Source organism: Akebia trifoliata, chromosome 8, assembly GCF_017979445.1.
Source record: "Akebia trifoliata isolate Shusen 1 chromosome 8, ASM1797944v1, whole genome shotgun sequence".
Taxonomy (NCBI): Eukaryota; Viridiplantae; Streptophyta; class Magnoliopsida; order Ranunculales; family Lardizabalaceae; genus Akebia; species Akebia trifoliata.
In genome coordinates, this window is record NC_141382.1 from 52631694 (window position 1) to 52655815 (window position 24122).

A 24122-nucleotide genomic window follows, 5' to 3' on the forward strand; every position below is an offset into this window, starting at 1 on the left:
CTAAAAGACTGTATCTGCTTAACACATGCAGTATCAAATATACCTTGGTCGTACCCCTAACATGAAGATACTGAGCAACTGCTAACTGCAAGTCATTGGCTTCAACTTCATGTGCCATGAAATTGGGAGGACCAGATCTTGACTTTTTGATGATCTCAATTTGCTTAAGAACTTTCTTGAGCATTGATGCAGAGAGATCCTGAAATGGAAAAGCCAATCGTATACCCGTTCCAAAGGTAAACCACCCAAAAAAAAAAGAATATAAGCAAGCAATGCATGTAATAAATGCATTCAGTGACATATTAGAGAGAACTTACGGAGGACATAATACTAGTCCCATCAGAAATGTCCGGCACGGACAAACAATTTGGAGGCACCGGCACTTTCTGCAAAATATAGCCATCCTGTGGTAAATATCCTTTTCCAGCAAGCTTTTTCCCAGTCTCCTCGGGAATTCTTTTCAGAATTTCTAGTACCTGGTAATGTTGCAATAAATAAACCACAATTTGAGGCAGTCCAGGGTTTCCAAAATAGTTCCAACAAGAAGAGATTAACAGATACTAAAATCTATGAGTGCACGTAAATTACCATTCAACATACAAGAAAGAAAGAATGAAAGAAACGTTAAGATACAGAAACTGCATCCATGCATACTCAGGGAATTTAAACAGCATTGGCAACAATGTATTTCTACAGATAGAATATCTGATCAATTTACAGTTAAAATTTTCAGTAAACTTGCCTGCCAATGCCTACTGGGAGTTTTGCAGTGCTATGAAATAACTGAAGAAGTTAACATTTTTTGGCTCTACTTTACTTGAAATAATAAATTGGCTCAATGTTCACAAATATTTTCCCATTCTGGTCCAGCATAGATATTAACAGACAAATACAATAAAGCTGTTCCATTTCCCCCATTCCTGCTAAAGCTGGTATGTTCTGAAGGATCAAAAAAAAAAAAAAAAGGTATGTTCTCCCTTCCCCGTTAGCAAAAGGCCTACCTTCCTGCTCAGTTAAGGTTTGGATTTTTAAAGTAGCACCTTCAGATCTTGGAAATATTAGTGAGACAAATGTCATCTTCAAGAAATAAATAGAGGCCAAAATTATATCATCATCATCATCGGGGGAGGGGGGGGGCAAAGAATATACATTAAAAAAAAGGACGCATGTCTTTAGTAGTCATATTGAATATAGTGCCTACACTGATCTCTGTGGATGCACAAATATGCATACATCAGAAACGAGCCAGGTAATTGAGGCCATGAGATTTGACTGTGGATGATATTAAGTAAACAAGAGCAGGAGACAGCAATGCTTCATAAAAACGCAGAATAAAGAGAAGCGCGTAACAGCTCAAAACTCAGTAATTCAAACAAAGACCGATGCAAAATAGTAAATCATACAGTTGTGGACATGCGAAACCACAACTAAAAAAATTGAAATGGATGGTTGCAATGTTTAAATCAGAGGTAAGAGTAGGGTATAACATACTTCAATAGGGAGCAAAGTGCGACATAAGTCATCACCGTAGCGGAACCCATATTTTTCTAAAAAATTCCAGTGACCATCCAGTAATCTTGACCTAGAAGGAACTTTCAGTTGTAAGAAAATTGCACCATCTTTTGTCCTCTTTTCTTCCACATAAATTTTTGGAACATCCTACAAAACAATGAGAAACAATGAAATAATATTTTCTGCAATATTCCATAAATGTGCAGAAATAGCATCAACAACAGAGTTTTCATTCTTCAGCAAAAAAGTGGCACAGCATATTCCAAGCATCACATCAGTGCGCTACAACATAGGTTGAATCTATTTCTTTTGAAAAATCAAACCCGAGATTACACCAAATTAGGGCTGGGTAAGGTCAAAAAAAAAAAAAAAAACACTCAAATCTTAAAGTTATAGCAATGATGGTTAATGAATTAGCAGTGTAAAAATATTGCTACCATTCAGCATATGGATAAATTGACGGAACAAGACATATCAGTGTCTGTAAGATACAATAGAATATATTGAAAAAATACAATACATATTTTTTTTTATCGATAAAGATAATTTTATTAAAAAGCCAACAAAAGGGGTCGAGGGGACCAACCCAAAACAAAGAGAAGATACAAAGCAAAAAAAAGTTTTACAACAACCAACCGGAAACAACAAATTACTCTCGCTACAAAGAACAAACCCTATTCCATCTCACAACCAAATCTTCAAAGAAAACCCCTTTAAAATCCTTATAAAGTTTGCTCCAAGAGAACATGAGTTCCCAAATGGAAAGAACTAAACCATCCAGGGTAGATTCTTTCCCCTCAAAAATGCATCGGCTGCACTCTTTCCAAATACCCCAACAAATTGTGAATGGAATCAAAATAGACTACACTAAAGCACATTTTTTTATCATGAGTAAAAAAAAAAAATTACTACTAGAAGAAAAAGAGGGAATTGGTGGAGATGACCAATCCACAAGAAGGGAACAAGTCACTCTAATAAGATGTATAGTGTATCCGGATACACCAAATCATATTCTCATGGAGATTACGATAAAGATTAGATTAGAGTAGTGAGTTTACTTCTAATTACAATTTTTATAATTTATTCTTCATATAAGCCCTATTAGGGTTCAAGTAATTACCATCTACAATAAGTAGAATCAAATTTCAGTAAAACGATTTTTCTCAACAATAATCACTTACCATGAAGAAACTATTTGATAAATAAAATTAATAGAGTTGAATGGTCGAAGTGGAGATGTAGTTCTGAAGTGCTATATGATAGACACATAGCAATTGAATTAAAATGATATTTCTATAAGACGGCAATCAGGCCAACTATGCTTTACAGAGCTGAATGTTGGGTGGGCAAGCAGCATCATGCTAATAAAATGAGCGTAAAATAAATGAGAATGTCGAGATGGATGAGTGGAAAGACTAGGAAAGATAAAATTGGAAATGAATGCATTCGAGGAAAATGTAAAGAGTGGGCAATAAACCAAGAGAAAATTGACTGAGATGGTTTAGTCATGTTCAACGAAGGCCGATTATAGCCCCAGTTAGAAGAAATATTTGAATTGAAGGTTTTAAAAGAGCAAGAGGAAGATCCAAAAGAACGTGGATGGAGAAAAGTGAAAGCAAATATAAGCACTCTTCCATTAAAGAAGACGAAGCATTGAACATAATGGAATGGAGGAACATGATTCTTTTATCCTACCCCAATTCATTTTGAATAACGCTTTGAGGAGGTTTTCTTTTCTGACAGATATAAAAAAAAAAAATTATTGACAAAAGAGGGGAGAGAAAAAGGCAGCCAAGATAGCCACGAAACAAAGAGTGCAAGAAAAAAAAACTCAGGCTAGACAAACAAGATCCTACTTGAGGTTGATGATGATGTAATCCAATGTTTCATTCCAGTAAAAGTATGGATGAGTTGTCTAGTATGGGATTGTACATGGTTTAAACCACACAACTGTGACAATCCAATCTTTTCCAATGAAGAGATTCTAGATAGGATTTTATCCATTTAAATAAAATATATTATTTATCAAGCAGTCCAAATGCTTTCTGAAAAATCAGAAACTATTCTTATGTGATTTTGCCAAATATTAGACATATATTGCCTGTGTTCATCCATCACACTGAATCTCAAGTTCCCTATACATTATCAAAAGGAGATAAGAAGAGGAGTGCAAGTGCAACACAAGGACTTCCAAGGAGGAATCTAGTCCAAGCAATGGGGAGACAAGGTCAAGTAGAAAGGAAATTAGGACAAGTCGTTATGGACAAGCAAAATTTAAAAAAATATATATATATATATATATAATAATAATAATAATAATATAATAATATAATAATAATAAATAAAAGGTAAGGAAAAATGGTAGATGTTGATCTTTGATTTTTCGAGTCATATCGCAAGAGAAGGCTAACAAGTAGCACTAGCTAGTTTTCTAGACAAAAATGGGGTTTTCAATTGCTCCATGTATAGGAATTATCTTCCCAAAAACTTGTGCTTTTAAATTGGGGGACAAGTGATGCACATGATGCTAAAGAATAAATTTTCCCTCCAAAAAATTATAAATGATAACTTAAAAACTATCTTTTTGACTACCTTATTTTTAGCCATAAAAAATAAAGCTATTAAGGTGATTACAGGAATTTCAAATCAACATAAACATAAAATTTAAACAAGATAGAGATATTGAGTATCATTGGAAAGATCTCAGCAAGACATCTCTAACACATCCATTTTTACGGCAAAACTCTTGATTAAAGGGAATGAACTCTTTGAGAATCTAAAATTGAAATAAAAAATATCTTAGAAGGATGCCATTCAGTTCATAAAAAGAGAGAAATTTCAAAGTCTTTACACACATATACACATATAGATGGATTTTTTATGCCCTTGCAGTTTGAGAGGAAATTAAATTAGGGAATTAGAGAAAACTCCCAGCTTCAGTAACCATTAAAAGGTTGTTCTGGTTATAAATTAGAATATATAAATCATATATATATATATAGGTCCCGTTCAGCAACAAACATTTTGACAAACATTTTGGCAAAACATTTTTCAAAACATGGGTTAGAGGTTTTGGAATGGGCTGATTTTTGGTGAGGATGATCTCTACAGTGAGGAGATCATCCTCACCAAAAATCAGCCCATTCCAAAACTTCTAGCCCCAGTTTACAAGTTGAAAAATCGTGGACCGTCCATTTTTTGTAAACCATTTTTGATGGGGTTAGAAGTTTTGGAATGGGCTGATTTTTGGTGATGATGATCTCCTTACCGTAGAGATCATCCTCACCAAAAATCAGCCCATTCCAAACCTCTAACCTATGTTTGGAAAAATGTTTTGCCAAAATGTTTGTCAAAATGTTTGTTGCTGAACATTTCCCTATATATATATATATATATATATATATATATATATAGAGAGAGAGAGAGAGAGAGAGAGAGAGAGAATGTAGTAGTCCTAATGAGTGATAAGCTAAGGTAAAGTCAATTCAGATGGTTCGGCAATGTGTAATAAACAACGATAACAGCACTACTAAGATTGAACATGCAGGTTGAAGGTTCTAAAAGCGCAAGAGGATATGAAGACACTTGAATAAGTAAAGATATGCATTTGGATAGAACTGAAAGGAAGAACAGGATTCTTTCAAGCAACCCATATATTTGGGATATGGATTTCTTGATAATGATGACATATTGAACAAAGCAAAAGTAGAATATTATAAAGACACAATCGACAATAACATAAAAGCATCACTTGACGCAAAATATGAAACTAACATAACTATAGCAAAATAAGTTAAATGAGAAAAATACAACACAACAGAAAAAACATGTTTCGATGTTTACCGGACAATATGAACATGGTATGTTTGAGGATCTTCCACTTTCACCATTGTGCCTGATCTGAAAAGTAACAAAGCAATCCAAAAACATATCAAAAGAAAATAAGCATCAGGCAAGGGAATGATAGCATGAGTAACACGGAGCAATGCGTCACCCATTTGCAAAGTAACTGAAAACATAATATCAAGAAATGATATTTTAACATAGCTAACACTACCTAGAAGTGATCTTGGTTGGTTTCTTGAGTGGGGTCATATTGTGGTGGGATGTTGGGTGTTTTGTATTTGTTTATTGTTGCCTCTCTTGTGGATAAGTTAGACCTGTATCGTTGGTTTGTATTGCTAGAGTTGCTTCTTTATTATTGGAATATATTATGCTTACCAAAAAAAAAAAAAAAAATTTGTTGAAAAACAAGCTGAAGACAATGGAAGAGGTGCCAGCTTGCTATGTTGGTTAAAGTCCATAAGTGTCGATACCACAACCTGGGTTCAAAACCCACCTTTGCCTACCTTCGCCTACTAAGAATCAACCAGCTTGTGGCACCAAAAGAAGAAAACAAAAAGAGGCAAAGGAGTTTTAGTGGGGAAAGGTTTTACCAGCTATTAGGGCTTTAAGAGAGGGAGGGGAGGAGGGAGAGGGGATTCTAAGTTGTGGAATAGAAATTTGTTAAGAGGTCACAGATTATTTCAATGGTGCTTTCTTTTTCTTGCTCAGTAGTGCATTTTGAGTTTCCATTTTATGCTCTTGGTTCAAGGAGATCTTCTCTATGGACCTGTCAGGGCTAAAGCACTTTATGGGGTTTTCCTCCTTTCATGGTGTGTTGGAGTATCTGGAAGGAAAGAAACAACCGTATATTCGAGGGAAAGGAAGCCGAGGTTCAGGCCATTGTGTAGGTAATTTTAGCTCTGCTGTTTCGTTGGAGTAAAAAAATTTTAAGAGTGTAGGTGTTTTTTCTTTTAGAATTTTCTTGTAAGGTGGGATAAGGTTTGTAGTTTAGCTACGGAGCAGGCATTGTGGCTTGGGGGAGCTTTGTTTTTTGATAGGTTTGGCTGTCTCTTTTGTACGGCTGGTCATCTTGACCTCCGTTTTTGCTAATGACATTATCTTTACCTATCAAACCAAAAAAAAAAAATGGTTTTTGCCTCCTTGGAACCTCACATGGTGCACCACTAGACATCTCGATGTCATCAGATTTTCTTCCGAGAAGTGGTTTAAAAAGAATCACAATTAGGGACTATGCTGATTTTGTTGGGAGAAATGAGTCAGTGGATTTTCTTCTTCGTGGTGCTACTTACATATGGTTTGATGAAAAGAAGGTGCTAACTTGCTAAGTTGGTTAAAGTCTACGAGTGTTCATACCACAACTTGGTTCAAAACCCGCCTTCACCTACTAATCTCACTTGCTTGGTGAAAAATATATATGGATCAATAATCAAACAAATTCCACCATGTGCAAATTGGATGATTTATAGTTTCATGTAGTTGGGAAGAACGTTCTTTTGACGTATCTCAGGTGGCTATTCCAAACCCAGCAAAAATCATTTTAATATGAGGTATTTTCTTTTCCAATTTGAGATCTTGGTTCCAAGCCCCACATTTACAAATCTGATAACATTTTGGTGGGTATCTTTCAATTCTGGGATTAGACAAACTTCATTTTAGGACCTTCTTGGAAAGGTGGATGGTATCACATGAGTAAAGGAACAACTTTGGCGATCTCACCGCTTGCCAATCCCCAACATTCTTTTCTTCGTTGGCCAGTCCCATGAGGACACTTCATTGCCTCAAGGCCTAAAGCATCGCCTTATGATTACTCCACATTCACCTTGAGAAGCCTTACACATGAGAACACATAGTCGTTGGTTACTGAGAACACACCCGTGGGTGCATGCCAAAGAAGTAAGCAGACTTCTTTGTTGTAAATGGTGCTCTTAGCTTGCACAGTCAATTGATCAGGCGGCACCAGACATGCCGGATGAAATGTATCAACCCTCCATGATCACGTTATCCCAGGAACTCCAATAGGTTCAAGAGTCATCAATGTCTTAGGCTTAAAAGGAGATGAAGACTTGGAGCCCACAAAAAGGACCCACGTGGCTCCACACCCTCTCCCAAGTGACGGTGCCTCTACTAGCATCACAAGCTCAAGGTAACCTCCTAGGGCAATTAAAGAAGGGAATGCTAGTCACATGTCAAATGCTGCTGAGGGCACATGGGGCAGTACAACGTCCGTCACACCAATTGACATGATGACAAAATCTAACAGCAACAATTGTTGCAAAGACTCTAGTACTCAAAGCCCCCTGACTATATACTCAGGCCTTTCAACAAAGAAAAGGGTTCTCTCCACGTACACACAAAATAATACTTGTCTAACAGAAACAATTGTTGCAAAGATTCTAGTACTCAAAAGCACCATGACTATACATTCAGGCCTTTCAACAAAGAAAAGGGCCTTCCCTCCCTAGTTATAGGAATATACAAGTTGAAGGTTCTAAAATGAGTAAAAGGAAGGCCAAAAGAATGTGGATTGAGATAGTGAAAGCAGATATGAATAAATTTTTAGTAACATAAGACATGGCTCTGTACAGATTGGAATGTACAAGATCACTAAAATTAGTACAATAGAATCATGCCATGGGCAGAATAATATAATATTATATAAAGCAACTGTTCAATCATGGCAAGATTGGTAACAAGACACCCAAAGGTCTATGCCATTAAGATCTTCCAAAGTATCATGTAGTACCTTTTTTTACCTTTTATGTAGCTATGTGATGAGATTATGATAATTTCCATATATTATGAATAGTTGTTTTTTCTGTACAGGATCCTAGATACTGGCACCAGCATGTAATATAATTCTTTTGATCATTAAATTCACATTCCATATAGTTGTTGCTTGTAGTTTGACGCCTTGTAACTAGTGAGTGTGTTTCCATGCATGTTTATCACTTTCTAGAGTTGCAACACAAGTTTTCGAAATATTTCCATGAATAATGCAGTATTTCGACATCAGTTGTACCATCTTCATTTACAAACTGATTGAATTATTCACTAACATTGAAGTTTAACGCCTTGAATGCTTCAAACGAAAAAGAATGACAATTTCAGGAAAGAAACAAGACATACATGAAAATCTTGCATGAATTGCAAAATCCAGAGAATACCAAATCCATGTAACTAATAAAGTACATTAGAGTATAAAATGTCGAAGTTCCTAGAAAAACAATACAACTTTGTTGTTGCTAAGAGATGTGGCTACCTTCCCCTTCATCTTTAAGCACTTCAAGCAAACTAAGCTTAAAAGCTTTTTCAGCTCACTCACATGGCACGGATGAAAAATCGGTATTGGCAACTCAATATATCCAAAATGACCTGAACTAGAACGAGAATGAAATGTGTTACCAACTCAACCAAAAGTTCTTCAAATTTTCAAGAAAGGATAAAATAAAAAATTGCACATAATAACGCACCATCACACTTTCCAGGTTCCGCAGTCCCACAGGATTCGCACTTGCCTGATTCCAGAGGCAGACCGAGAAAAGGGTTCCTTAGCTGACTGGAATGGCTAATAGCGCAGTCGCTTATAGAAGATGTACACTACAAAGAATAAAGTATCCTATTGTCAAAATTATGTCTACTGTAAAATTCTACACAGTAAAGAAGGCCCAACGATAAAAGTAGCCGTTGGAAAATAAAAGAAATTCCTTCAAAAAAAAAGATTTTTAATAGGATGTTTGTAAACAATGACATGATAACTGATGCATACATACATGTACATGGTAGAGTAAAGTTTACATCCTCATTATCTCCTTAGCCAGATGACTCCTCGGAATTAACCATCAACGAAATAATTAAGAAACACGCACGCATGCTCGCAGAAATATATATAATATATTTATGTTGTATGCGCTCTTATTTTCTTTCTCTTTGGAATGCTTTTTCATCGTATTTATATATTCTAATATTGTAACATATTAAATATTTTAGACTTATTAAAAAACAGAAAGAATAACTAATTTGAATGGTTCCCAAAGAGAAATTACAAAATCCCAATCTACCTAATAAATTATTGAAATAATTTGGAAGGCGAGGAACAGGAGGACATTCAAAAGCAAAGAAAAAAAAGGGGGGGGGGGATTCTCAATATCATCCCAGACATCATTGGTCCAAAATATTGAAGGAGTGCTCCAATTTGTTCTTTGCGGATTTAGTTACACCCACTGAAAATAAGCAAATTGTACTTACAATTTCCTGGTCGGTTGCTAAATTAAATCGCATTCCAGTGATTCTTCCATCGATGACATGAGACGACAAGTGATTCTCTTCCATCTCTTTATCACAAAGTTACAGCACTGAAGTACACGAACAAGAAGGGAACCCAAATGTCAGCATACAATAAAGCCAACATCCAAATGAAGCAAACAGTAGCACATCTAGATGCATACAAACAAAATCTTCATTTCAACATTTAAACTAATAATAGTGGTCAAATCAAATATAACGCGAGGCAATATGAGTTAAAGCTTTGGAGGCAACAAATGGATTTCTTTTAAAGTAAAATTTCATCCATCAATAAAATAGAGGTTGAGCTGACCAGGCAAGAACAGAATAGCAGAGATGACAATTTGAACACACCCAAGACCCAAGATCAACTCACTCCCCAGTCCTCACAATTAATATTACAGACCCAAACCCATCTCTACCAAGGAAATCCTCAAAAAAAAAAAAAAAAAAAAAAAAATCCTTCTAAACTCTTTAAAAATCTTACACCAGTAAAACAGGAACCCCAACGACTGGCAAATGGCACTACCCATCAATCAAGCTAATGGGGTCTATAGTAGTCTCCTGAGATTCCTAATTCACACTTACATTTATGCCAAAAACCTAACAATCAAGCCTCCGAGCTTTACTAGTTGAAGATGATTTACATTTAACTCCCATGTTCTTAACCTAATAGTTTGAAAACACAAGATTGATTAAAACTTTTATTTTGGATTTTCTATGAAAATAAAAACACATTGTTGGATTTTCTAGTAATAAGTTTGTTTTGGATGAGAAAAAGTGTAAAATCGTTAGTTTAATGTACTATGGAATAAAATAACGAAAGAAAAAAAAAAAAAACGGGGGTTAGAAGAAGCAACTAACCAAACCGCAGACTTGGAGGATTTTCAGTGCACTCGCAGAGGTCAACCCCTCCAAAACTCGAGTAGAGCTCAGCTCTGAAAATTGGTTTCGAAAGATCCAAGTTTTAGGTTTTTTCAGTTTAGGGCATTTTCAAACGAAGTAAAAGGAGGGGTTTTCAGTCTCTCTCACTCACTCTTTTCGAACGGTAACACTAAACGCACTGAAGTGAGAGAGTTTCTAGTGAGACGCACTGAGATTGAGACAAGTAGAAAAATGGTCTACATCGCCCCCACAGTCCGAGAACCCTTATTCTTTGATTATATATGCCACAAGCATTTCTCCCATTTCTACATAATATGACATACCCTTTCCTACTCGCTAGTGGCAATCACAATACAAAAAATTAAAAAACCCCTAAATGATAGAGAAAAGGACTTTCTTTTTTTAAGAAAATATTTATCACTTATTTCTCCTCTATAACATAAAAATGCACAAGCACAAAAATTTACAAAAGTAAAACAACATAGGAAGCATCTCTCTCTCACTCACTATGAAATAATAAGTAAATATAGCTCAATTTCCATTAAAATGATACTATTCTTTTATGAATTATAACTAGCAAAGGGACTTGCATACGCAGATCGTTAATAAAATCACAAAATGCAAATAAAAAATAGATAATCTAAATAATGGAACAAAATGCAAACATAAAAAAAAAAAACTAGTAACATCTATTCTTTAAAGACAAAGATATAAAGAGCGATCGGAAGAGGGATCAACCAGATTTTATGAAGAATTCAAAGAGATAAAGGCTTGTTCATTCACAAATTGTAGTCTGAATAAATATTAAGATCATTCCTCTCTCTCTCTCTCTCTCTCTCTCTCTCTCTCTCTCTCTGAAGTTGAAGAATACCGATTCTCAAAGATGAAGTTTCACTCTGAGAAAATAAGAAAGAGCGTTACTTTCACAGAATAGGGTGTACACGTGGTAAGATTATTCACTTTCATTACACCTGGGGTTGTGCATGAGGCACGGTCAGATTAAAGTGATATTTTAAAAGACGATAATACCCTCATTTAGTTTTTAGTGTTTGTTGTATAGTAATTTTAGTAACAAAATACTAAAGTATAAAATTTATGAGGATCATTGTACATGTATTTTATCACAAATAGAAGGTTGCAATGACATATTTAACATTATTGATTAGAATAAAATAAAATAAGAATTACTAAGAAACAATATATATATATATATATATATATATATATATATATATATATATATATATATATATATATATTGATGTAATATCTATAAATACCTTACTAGGGTTCATGTAATTATTGTAGACACCCAAATTTGAACGAGCCTCAATGCAAAATGTCAAAAAATACGTGAAAATCAGAATAGGCTTTAAAGTCCAAACCCTCCAAAAACTTATCTATTTTTCGAATAAATGGCTTAGGACCCCCTTTTAATTTGGCCCGTGGGCTAAGAACTATCCATCCAGATAACCCTCACCGCCTTACCACTCAACCCAACACGAATCTATACTACTTAACCTAAAACCCAACCCATACCCTAGTCTAATCAAATTGAACCTAACCCCTAAGCCCATTAGACCTAAACAATCTCAATCATCAATCCAACCTAAAACTTAACTTAAAACTTAAGCTCAAATCTCAACCCAAGCCCAATGATCATAACCAATCATCAATGATCATCACAATGAGACACATGTCATCACAACAACTTACATACCTAATTCATCTACCAACCTCATCATCTTTCCTTAAAAAAAATCAACCTACATCCACTCTTGTCATAACCTACCCCCATCATTCTCTTTAAATCCATCATCACAAGCCACCCCTACACCCATTCTCTCTAATTAACTAACCTAATACACGCACCCACACCTCTTTGATACATGTTACCATATCATCCACCCTCCCACAAAATCAACAACCACCCTCTTACACCTCATTCTTCTAATCAAAATCCACTTCATCAACTTAAATAACCCAAATAAGTTGAAAGATCCAACCCATTTGAATCACAAACAACTTATTTACACCATTTTTCACAAATGTCTTTTCATCACCTTTAATTTACACACACCCCATTCACAAAATTCATACCATTTTACCTTTTTTCAAATTTTCACCCCAATTTACCCTTAAAAGTGCTTCCAAAATCCTATAAAACCTCATCGTTCTCACCACAATCCCCCCCCCCTAAGAATTGAATCTCATACCAAGTCTTATACTCTTTCAATTCTCAATTTTCTCTCAATCCCCAACTCTCTCTCTTATAACCTCTATACTTATACCCCTCAACCATTACAAATCCCACACATCTAACACATCAAGACTAAAATTAAGGCTTATCACTTGAATATCAAGAAGAAAGATCAAAGAAGAAGAACAAGGTAGAGTGTGGAAAAGAGAATAATTCCCCCTCTATTTCCCCTCCATAATTTCTACTCCTCTATTTTTTTCCTTTCTTTTATTTTATTTTAAAAAATCCTAAGATGTAGTATGAACCCTCTTATACTTCCAGTAAATTGAATTCCTGCTTGATCAAAAGGGTAGAAGTTGAAAACCTTTTTCAAAAATATTTATTAAAAAATCTCTATACTTATGCACATACCACACAAATATTTTAAGAATAAGGTCTTGGGCCTTTTTCTTATGAAAATGGGCTCTTGACCAAAAGTTCTATATATATTTTGAAATTTTTTTAAAGTATGGACTATAGAAGGGCCCCTTTCTCAATAAGAAAGTCTTTAATGGTTTAAACCAAAATCGAAGTCCCTCACACTCGATAGTACAAATTGATTTTTTTTTCGATCTCTTTTATTTATTTTTCAAATTGATTGAATTCAATATTACTACCAATGGTGGAGAAAGTAGGCTGCCTAACAACTTCCATATTCCCTAACATGGACCCTCTTACCTAGATCTTAGATGGACCAATGTCATTATCCGTACGAGAATCACTAACGAATGAAAAATAATCATTCAAAAACTACTTTCCTAGTGGTTATTCACACCATTTTCTAAAAAAGAATTGTGACAACTCTAAATTCAAGTAGTAGAGATCTTCGAACTCAAAAATCTCATGTTTATAATTATTACCCAAGAATCATCAATAAAGTTCATTTTTTGCATACAAAAAAAAACGTCAAACTAAATATTGAATAAAGTAATACAATGCATAATCTAGTTAAAATATAGTTTAAATGTCAAATTACTTTGTTTTAAGTTTAAGATTTGAAACATTATGTATAATTGTTGTATTTCATTGCTAGCTAAAAAAATTAGTGCTTGCTACTTATACAGTGAGTATAAGATAGAATATCAAAATGCCAAATACTTTTTAAGTTGAAGATTTGGACCATTAGGAATAATTATTGTGTGTTTGTAGATACCTCAAATTATGCAAAGCCCACTTATGAAAATGGTTCAAAAAACTTGACTAAAGTGGGAAAGCCCAAAAACCGAAGTATTCAATAATCATAGCATTTGTTTTACATAAAAACCCAAAAGCCTATCATTTTGGCCCATCAATCCCCCAAAATAGTCACCTAGCATTTTTTCCATTTACTTTCTCTTTTGCTTGTCACTTAGCAAATTCTTACTCTCCCCATTCATTTTCCATTTTGCTTACTCCTAATATAAGTTTATTTTTTATCCAGACTCGAGTCCAAATTCCTAAGCTAAGTCCATTCCCAAGACTAAAAATGCAAAAAACCCAAAGCCCATTGGTCTCACATCTTTCTTAAAAAATATGACACTTGGCAAAATCTCATAAGTCTAACATTCAAGATAACTTCTCATTGGTAGGTCAATCTTCAAAGTCTATTGGTAGGTCAACTACCTTGATAAACTCCAAAATTACGTTATTTAAAAGCAAAGTTAACATCAAAAGTGCATAGGTTTTTTGTAAGTATATCAAAAAAATTAGGATTTGATCATTTTGACTTCAAAAGGTGAAAAACACTATGTACATGTATTTGGCCCTTTCTAGACTTGTCTCCATCTAAAGGCTCTCTTTTTGAAAAATTGACTTACCTTTACCTTTTTGAATATTTACCAAAGACTCAAATGCTCACATTTTCACTTGGTGTTGTAGGGTACTTTGGTCCCATCCCATTTGGTGTCTGAACTAGACACAAAGTTAGTCAATCTTTGAAGTAGAAATAGTAAAGAGAAAAAAAATAATAGAAAAGTGATCATCAAAGAAGAAGTGAAATGACAGAAAATTCAAGAACAAATTGACTTCCTGCTGATAGCAAATGGTTGTTCACTACCTTAAGCAGTCAGTTGTTCGTTATCCTAAGCGAACAACCATTCACTTAGGATAGCGAACAGTCGTTCGCTTTATATACAATAATGTTGTTTGAGGATTTTTTAGTATTTTGCTAAGAGATTTTTTTGTAACAAAACCTCCCTGCAAATCTATAAATAGGGAGGTCTTGAATAGTGTTAAGGGATTTTTTTTCCTTTTTGAGATTTCTTAATTTTCATTTATTTTTGGGAAAAGTGTAGAAACTCTGTCAAAATCTATAAGAACTCTAAGAACTTGATTGGGTACCTTTTTTACTGATTGTCTAGCATTTCCACTATAAGTTTTAATTTATTTAATTTTATAATCATAAATTAATATTGTAATTTAATAGACTCCAAGCCATGAAACTATTTTTCATCGCTCTTCTTTTCTTTTTAATGTACAAACCCCATGGGAGTATAACCACCCTGCTACTTGTGGGGATGGCTTCTGATCCATTACCAATGTAGTAGGAACAAGATAAAAAGAACTCAAGGAAATTATCCTTCCTTGAAACTTCTTTCTCTTTTCTTTCCTTTTATCTCTTTTGAAAATCCATGAGACATTGATGAAGTTGGTGGCTGTTTTGGACAAGATAGTTGGACAAAGTAATATCTCATAGTTGAGAGTGCAAACTCTCAACTTAGTTAAGCTAAGGCTCAAGATCACTCCATCTTCACCATTATGTTGGGAGTTTGTTTAGAGAGGATTGAGAAGAGAGGAAAGGAAGTTGGGGTCAAAGGAGGGAGAACTCTTGGCATCACCACATTCATCATCCTAAAAGCATACTCTATATACCATTTTCTTAGTGAGAGTATCAAAAGGGTTAGTGGTAAGAGTGACCTAGGGGTGGTCAAATAATTGTGCCCTGAGTGAATTCCACATTGTTATAGGGAAAGGGATATAGGGGCCCCGAAAAAGGGGTACCACCCTAAAACTGTCACAATGGACTACCAAATATGTTAGCGATGGACAATGGTGGTGTCATAAGTAATAGCCCTAAAGTCGTGGGCTAATTTTCTACACCACTAACACTTACGTGCTTTTGTTGTGTTGGTTGAGTATCAAGATGTTTGCATGATTATAGGTATGTATTACACATGAAATAACCTTCACGGAAAATTGGCTAGTGGATGACTGGTTGTGATCATATTATGTTGATGTATTACATTTTGAAACCTTTGTAGTTTAATCAATGGCTTCTTAAACAGAGCTATCATCTCCCCCCTCTCTCTTTTCTTTTTTATTAATGGAGCAAATATTGTTCCAAAAGCAATTGGGGCAAAATTTTGTCATTTCACTATTAATGTTTGATTAAAAAACTTTATTGAAAAACTAGAGTCAATTTGAAATTCAGTTAGTCGTCTAGAATCAGACCAAATTTGAGTTGACTCGGTAGTAAAACTTGTTGGAACCAACTCGTTATGTCAACTTGTAATCCCATTGACTTAGATTGGAAACTCGACCAAGTAGAGTTATATCAAATGTTTTCTCGTCAAACAAAATATTAAATATAATTCTAGTATAAATATTTAATTCTTTAAATACTTTGAGATATTCAACAAAGTTAGAATATATATATTTATTTATATCATTCCAAAAGACCCATGAGTTATCGAGTTGACTCTACTCCATCAACATCCTTTTTGAGTATTTAGATCAATGGATAACCATGGATAATTTGTCTTAGGGACAAGTTAGCAAAACCCAAATATATGGAATAAGGCCTTAATGATGATGATGATTTTATCATCATCATTATTATAATGATTATTCTTAAATTATTTTCAGTTAAGCTTATTTAATACAGGTGGATTATGTTGAGGACAAAAATAAAAATAAAAATAAAAACTAAAATATTATGCCGTGGTCAATTCATTCTCCTCAAAGCTAAAGCTGACCTGTTATATATCTAAAGGAGATTCTTTTAAAGCCTTGCTCCACTGACTTCGTTGGGTATTGCATTCACTATCGTGCTGACATGGTAGTGCATAGATAACCATAGACTTATTTCTTCGAGATACAAGTAAAAATATCTACGATTCTCTATACATTATCATGTCAGCATAGTGTCGAATGCAGTGTCCAACAAAGTAAGTTCATCTTTTTCCATTTATTTTATACAACCAAGAAAGAGATGCATGATAGCTTAAGAGCTTTGGTTGTTGGCTTTGGAATTTAGGACCTATATTTTTTTAGTCTTAAGAATCCAATTCATAGGATTAGATGAACATTCACAAGAATCTCAATTTGGCTTAATAAGACCAACACATGTGTGCCGTGTGTATTATTAATTATTAATTAATTTATATATGAGTCATGATAATATGACTCGCAAGATGGCATACTCAAATGATTCCATGACGTGACAAGTTCAGGTATCATAGATCTATAAGCATCGGGATATGCAATTGCTTTCTCCCATAAAAAAGTGTATTCCAAGACGTACAAATCCGAAATTGTCCACGTCATGGAGTCATTTGAGTATGGCACCTGGTGAGTCATATTATTACCAGGAGTCTTTATATATATATATATATATATATTACAAAATTGAGTCATTAAACTTTTATTTTATTTTTATTTGACCAATGACCATGCAATTAGCTATTGTAAAGTCGTTATGAAAATTCATTTATTTATTTATTTAATCCTTGACAATTACGTGTATGAATTATTTTAGCAGACTTGCGTATAGAAGACCGTATCGTAAATTCTTAATCGGTCGTCAGTAATGAATATTCAATGATCCAATGCCCAACAAGTGAGAAATGTTGCACTACTTCTTAACGCACAAAAACTTGGCCGGCTGGAAATTTGATTTTATCATTTAACAATCAAATGGGAATGGGCATGCTCAATCAGACAGATAGAGATCTTCTGATATTAATTATAACATAATTAGCATCAGTGTAGTGTTAAAAGAAGTCACGTTTAGCATGCATTTACCTTATTAAAAAAAAAAACTTGAGAAGGCAAGGCAATGATGAAGCCAACCAGCCAACCAAATAATCACCTAGATTTTGCAGTCAAGCAAATTAGCCACACAATAGCCTGGCTCTTGGGGCCCACCAAACTACGCGGCTAATGTGTGTTGTGCGCATTAACTGTTTGAGTTCGTTAAAAACGAACAATGGCGGGAAAGTAGAGCTTCCTCGAACCGGTTCCAACGTCGATCTCTTTCTCTCTCCTCTTTTCTTGTTGCTATCTACGTCCTTTTTAACATTATAAGAATATAAAATCATCATGTTTGGCCGGCCATCTCTCTCTCTCTCTCTAGCTCAGCGAGGTTAGTTCTCTTCACTAGTTTTGAAGTTCTATGGATTCATCCACCCGGTCAAGTTCTTCTTTTTCTCTTTTATCTTCTTTGAAAGATTAGTTTTGCTTGTTCAATGAGCTTCATCACATGGTCTTGATCAGTTGCATAAGATATGTAGCAAAGTATTTATTTATTTTGGAATTTCTATCTATCAACTACTTATTTGATCCTATTGGAGATTTAGAATAATAAATCTGGTTTGTGGGAATTTAATCTGTATTTGTTCCTTGCATATCTTGTGTGTTACTTATTTGTTAAATTTTACAACTTTAATTTTTGATGAAAAATACATATATGTTGAACTTTCATGGCTTATCATAAGTTATAACTTGTCAAGTTATGGATGCCAAACTGACGGTTTGAATTCCACAGAGATCATGGGTTCTCAAATAGTCCCCCCATCAATGGTTTGGCTATCTCAGATATGCTAAAGGTAACAAATCAGGTTTCCGTTAAGTTAATTAGTTGTTCTTCTGATTTCTAGATGTTTGGAGTCTCAACTTGAATTGGTATTGGGTATTTTAGTTTTATAGTTCAAATCACCAAGTTAACAAGAGCATCATCATCGAATTTCTAGAATATCACAACAGGCTGTATATTATATTAACCTTCTAAAAAAAAAGAAGGATATCTCAGGCCCTTTTATGGAACCTCAATGTAAACTCAAACCAATTAGATGATTATATTATGGCCTTCTTGTTCTAATCTGTTGTAGAACTAATGGTTGCAATCATCAACCACATCAGTTTTTGGTACATAAGATATTCCACTTGGGGTGAATCAAATAACCTCTAAGTGTTCTATGTATATTGCACTGCTATGTTCTTGGTACTGTTGGAGGAAACTTATATGTATGGATATGAAACAGTGAACCAAATTAGAAAAAATGGGTAACTAGCAGAAGATTCAAAAAAAAAAAAAAAAAAAAAAGGTCTTCCAATGTTAGAAATATGTCTAATTTATCTAATTCGAAAGGAATATATTGGAGAAACGATCCTTTAGAATTGGAGGTTGAAACGATTTGTACCCTAGCTGACATGACCACCAATTCCTTAGGGCCTTCATTTGCGTTCCAAGGTTGAACATGAGTGCATGAATACAATGAAAGCCAACCCCAAAGGAACTCTGCTTCATAGTCATCTACACATTTTTTCCCAAATAATTTGGTCAATGATATGGATCTTTTGTTTTTGGTGTCCATTCAAACCTTTCTAGAGCTATAATTCTGTCATAGCATTTGTATTCAGATTGTTTTTTACTACCTCAATTTGCTTCATTTTGAAAAAAACTTCCCAGCAGCTTTACCACATTATTTTTATTATTATGATTTCTATTGCTTATTTATTTGAGTGTTTATTTGATACAATCTTCTCATACAGCTTTATATATATTATATATTTCTCAATGGTTTGTTGCAGATCTTGGGTCATTCAGTGGGGAGGGTTTCTGGGAAATTAGGATGCAAAACAGCTGCAATTACTGACGGGGGTGCTTATTGGTTGGTTGTCTGTTGAATTATAAAATCCAAAGCTTCTGTTCACACCCACAAGGATTGGCCCTTTGAATGTCTTAAGGGGTGGAAGATAGCTTCCATATGATTTATCTGTATGAGATATCAAGTGCATGCTTGTATATAGGTAGAAAATTAAAAGGATACTCTTAAAAGGACAATTATACTTGGAAAATTCGTGATTATGAAGAATTTTGAAACTGGAAGAGGTGTAAAAAGAAGTGTCAATGCAAGGGAGAGGACACAGTCTCATCCTGTTTCCAATAATCCTTCTCATGGGAAAGATGCAATTAAATCCAATCATGAAAATTACGGGGATCTGTTTATTCCTCGAAAGGATCTAAGCCTCTTCAACGTATTAACTAATTATTCCTCTTCTTTAGTGTCACAATTCCAAAAATCAGGAATCCTTTATTCCGAGTCTCCAATATTTTGTACTAGTTTACCTGGATCGTTCTCATCTACTTCAGAGCTTCATACACAGATGAGCAATGACCTCTTTCTTCCCCATCCTTGGAGACTTGAGTGTCCTCAAATGCTACTTCAAGGTGAAGATTTAGGATATCAACCAAATGAGGAGCAAATGCATGGAAATCCTGAGTTGCTTGGAGATGTTATGGCTGGCAATTTTTGTAATCCAATTGGTATAAGTAATAACCCAGCAACAAATACTGCTGAACAAGTGGATTGGCATGCAGAAATTGATCAGTTTGACATAATGAACAATGATGAGAATCCTATAATGGATGTAAGTAATACAAAATGGTGATTATTTAGGAATCTTATCTGTACTTTAGCCTGCAATTTCCATATTCTTTAATTTGCAAGTATTTGCAATGAATTCTGTCGTGTCAACAAATTGTGAACTGGGGCGTTAATCCTTTCCAGGAAATTTATGGGGTACCTCAAGATCCCCATGTCAGCACAATGAACATGGAACAGTATCAGACGGGCAGAAATATATCCTTATCTACTGAGGAACAGTTTGAGACCAATCCTCTCATCACTGGATCAGATGCTTTGAATAAGCCTCGAATACGATGGACCCAAGAGCTCCATGATCATTTTGTACAAGCTGTCAATGAATTGGGTGGTGCTGATAGTGAGTATCTTCTGCGTTGATGTATGTTCTCTTATAGTTTTGGCTAACAACAGAGTCAAGCTCCTTGGGATATGACCACACCTTATGGGTGGGGTTGGCTGTCTTCCCCATCATGATTTGCAATGAAATTGTGAATTTATCAACCCCAATGGGGAAAAAGGAAAACAAATTCAAGATGTGTTTTTTGGAATGCAGGAGCAACACCGAAGAATATAAAGATAAAAATGGGTCTTGAATGGTTGACTATATATCATGTGAAAAGCCACTTGCAGGTACTATCAGTTCTCAGTGAACTTCAAAGCATTTAGAACCTTTTTTCCCCCCAGAACGCTAACTAACAATGATCTTAAAACGCAGAAGTATCGACTAGCAAAGCACCAACCACAAGCCAAAGAAGGTAACACCTAGTCAACTTGTGTGTAAAATACCAATACACTTGTCTTTATGAGTGAAATGTTATTGAGAATTTGGTGTAGTATCAGTTACTCATCATAAGGAGTTGAAGCTGTAGTTCAGATGGATGGTTCTTCTATCATAATCAAGCGTCAGTAGAATGTTGACGTTATGGCCCTGGCTTTCCTACTCGATAACTTACTAGGTTTCTGCTGATTTATGTCATACAAGTTTGAATATCACTCCAACTACTATGGGAAGGGAAACAAAAAATAATGAGAAGAAAATGTGTATGGCCATGGCAAATCTTTCAAGTGTAGCCAACCTCTGAAGTTTGAACCATGTTTAGTTAATGTGGATTGTGGGCTGAAAGATGAATTGTTTCTAAGTAGAATGACAGACTAATATTATTTTGATTAGGTCATGCTTCACCAGTTTGAACCTGAAAATTCTTGGACATTAATCTTCATTAGTTATTAATTGAGTTTTTGTTTGTTTTCAAAAGATTTGTCTTGTATATGGGTTCCTAATTTGTTGAATACTTTTCAGCATCTTTTATTCATAACTAGAGTTTGCTTGCTGTTTAGATAAAAATTCATCCTGTTTAGAAGAAAAGAAGAAGATTACAACTGACAAAGAAAGCGGACAACCGAAGATGTAAGTTGCATCTTGTATTTGATTGTCTTTTTAACCGCTTTTACACATTTTTTTTGGATATATGTTATTTTTTCTTTCTCAAATTTTCCACAATAATTGTGGAAAAAGTTTCTATCTTTTTGTAAGAATATTTCTATGATGAATCCAAGAATATATGATGGTTTGGGTATAGTGTTATGAATTATGTACAGTATGGACGATGCTCCAACAATATGAAACAGCTGCTACTTTCAGTGCATGATTAGATTTATGATTTGTTCCAATTTTTGAAAGAATGGAGATGACTTTTGACTGGAAAATCTGTCAGATGTGGAGCTTCCATTGGGAAAATGTATCTTTAGCTCCATGCAAAACTTGGTTCAAAGAGCAATTTAGTACCATGATAGCAGGACCTTAAATTCTCACCAAAGAATTCTTTTTGAAAACCAATTCTACTTGATAGTAATTTATGAATTGGGATCCATATTAAGGGATATAAAAATGTTTTTAGACTGGTTGTTGAGCTGAGTTTGTGAGCTGCAATGCATCCCTCCTTAGCTATTCTTCTTGATAGCATCAGTTAAAGCCTGCAGCTTCTCTTTAGGCTGCACTGCAGTTAATGATTTGGAGAAGTCCATACGAATCTTCAACTATTTTATTTTACACATTTGGCATGTGAAACTTCATAATAATAGCTGCTCACATTGTATAAGAATGCTTGCAGTGGAACAAGGCCTTATGTGTATTTATTAATTTTTTCTTGTTTGCTTACAGGACCATCTATGACCCAGAAGCACTTCGCTTGCAGTGGGAGCTTCAAAAAAACCTTCATGGCCAGCTTGAGGTGCAGTGCTGCTTTTTATTATGCTCTCTTGCCTTCTCTGTTTATGAATTTATGAAGGGTTTTTTTTTTTTCCCTTGGTTCTTTGTGAATCTTTTACTTACCCAATACAAGGGAACATTGTGAGAAGAAGTTCACAAATGAAAGTTTCCTTTTTATCATGCAAACATTTCTGACTTTTATTTGTTCAGATGCATACCCATACTCTTTTTGTATTTTAATTCTACAGTTTCAAAAGGAACTGCAGCTGCGAGCCGAAGAAAATGCACGACAGCTGCAAGAGTTGCTGGAGGAACAAAAGAGGGTAGGACAAGCATTCATGCTGGCCAGCCAATGTTTGCCCTTTGCTGCTGGTCCCTCCTCTGTATCTTCTGCTTCAGCCGGATTGCAAATTGGAACTAATGACAAGCTCAATGAGGATACAAAAGAGGATAGTTCATCTTCAGATTTGCATATCGAGGTTCATCATCCCCAAAGAGAGCAAGACTCGATACCAGGGACACCAATTCTAGTCTTGAATATATCTGAACAGTAGCCATGACTACTTTGAACTTGCTTCTTTTCCTACATCCTTATGTTCATCTATGTGCCCTTTTTTGGTTGTGTTTATTGACTAATGTAATCTTAAACAACTTTCCGTCATTTTTGTGTGTCATTTGTTATAAACAATTCAACTGTGAAAAAGAAGGAACCCTTATACAGGAACATGGCATGGCTTTCTAAGTCATTGCTGAAGAATTGAGGCAAAATAAATCAACCAATCCATCTCAGGGTAATGAAAGTCCAGAGTTTCCCATTGGACTTTTTTTTAGGAGGGATGACCAAGTGATCCAACCATGATTTTATATGAGATGTACCCTGTAGTATATTTGCAGAATTTGTCCCAACCACAGTTCCATCTTTTTCATGTATGATCCATAAATCATGGAGCTTCATTTGTGGACTGAAAGGAACTCACTGCATGCATGAATGAAATAAGGAGTTGCATCATTTCATTGTCATCATCATCCTACCAACACCTTATCCCAGAGATTTGGAGGGGAGGGCACACTGAGATTGTTATTGAGAAAACTTTATATGACAGAAATGAGACTAGCTAAGATTTAGTGATATTATTGTTACTCTTTCAACTATATCAGAAGAGACGGTTGAACTTGAAGCTTGCTTCGATGTTCCCACAGGTTAATGTTTCCTAAAAATGTTTAATGCTTATAAAATAAAACTAGTTGTGGCGTGTGCAAAAGCACCTGTATTACAGAAATTAGGATTTATGCATGATTACAATTTGCATAATTACTTTAATGGTAAGTTATGCGTGTCCATAACTTGAGGCTTATGCCACTCTCCATAGATTTGAACAGTTAGTAATAGCCTAATAGGTAATGACGCACTATTTGCACCCACCTTTTTTTGCTCGTTCACCCACTTAAATGCTATTTTAAAAAAAATAAATAAATAATGAAATTACCCATTACACCTACTTTATAAAAAAAAGACTAATTTTTT

General features: G+C 34.7%; 3 protein-coding genes across 5 annotated transcripts in view; 2 read left to right on the forward strand and 1 right to left on the reverse strand.

The window, feature by feature from the left end:
• NRPD1B (nuclear RNA polymerase D1B) overlaps positions 1 to 11420 on the reverse strand; it is a 29751-nt gene extending 18331 nt beyond the window's left edge. The window contains exons 1-9 of one of the 3 annotated variants that reach the window (XM_086449691.1): positions 10676 to 10826; positions 10504 to 10577; positions 9604 to 9710; positions 8829 to 8955; positions 8618 to 8730; positions 5356 to 5412; positions 1492 to 1659; positions 318 to 476; positions 44 to 199 (exon numbers count right to left, since the gene is read on the reverse strand). In XM_086449691.1, the coding sequence (XP_086305817.1) occupies positions 44 to 199; positions 318 to 476; positions 1492 to 1659; positions 5356 to 5412; positions 8618 to 8730; positions 8829 to 8955; positions 9604 to 9687 (864 nt within the window). In that variant the 5' untranslated portion in view covers positions 9688 to 9710; positions 10504 to 10577; positions 10676 to 10826. Of the gene's footprint in view, positions 1 to 43; positions 200 to 317; positions 477 to 1491; positions 1660 to 5355; positions 5413 to 8617; positions 8731 to 8828; positions 8956 to 9603; positions 9711 to 10503; positions 10827 to 11262 lie in introns of those variants that run through there. The other 2 variants (XM_086449690.1, XM_086449689.1) reach the window with 2 other exon arrangements.
• A 7084-nt stretch (positions 11421 to 18504) lies between these two features.
• LOC147397773 (protein PHOSPHATE STARVATION RESPONSE 3-like) lies at positions 18505 to 20766 on the forward strand. The gene is made up of 3 exons (XM_086450224.1): positions 18505 to 18567; positions 19553 to 20392; positions 20533 to 20766. The coding sequence occupies exons 2-3, from the start codon at positions 19829 to 19831 to the stop codon at positions 20764 to 20766; spliced, it is 798 nt and encodes a 265-aa protein (XP_086306350.1). The 5' UTR covers positions 18505 to 18567; positions 19553 to 19828.
• Positions 20751 to 23259, forward strand: LOC147397774 (myb family transcription factor PHL6-like). Its single transcript, XM_086451610.1, has 5 exons — positions 20751 to 21018; positions 21104 to 21143; positions 21727 to 21796; positions 22550 to 22619; positions 22846 to 23259. Exons 1-5 carry the CDS (start codon positions 20971 to 20973, stop codon positions 23149 to 23151), a joined length of 534 nt encoding a protein of 177 aa, XP_086307736.1. The 5' UTR covers positions 20751 to 20970; the 3' UTR covers positions 23152 to 23259.
• The last annotated feature ends 863 nt before the right edge of the window (positions 23260 to 24122 follow it).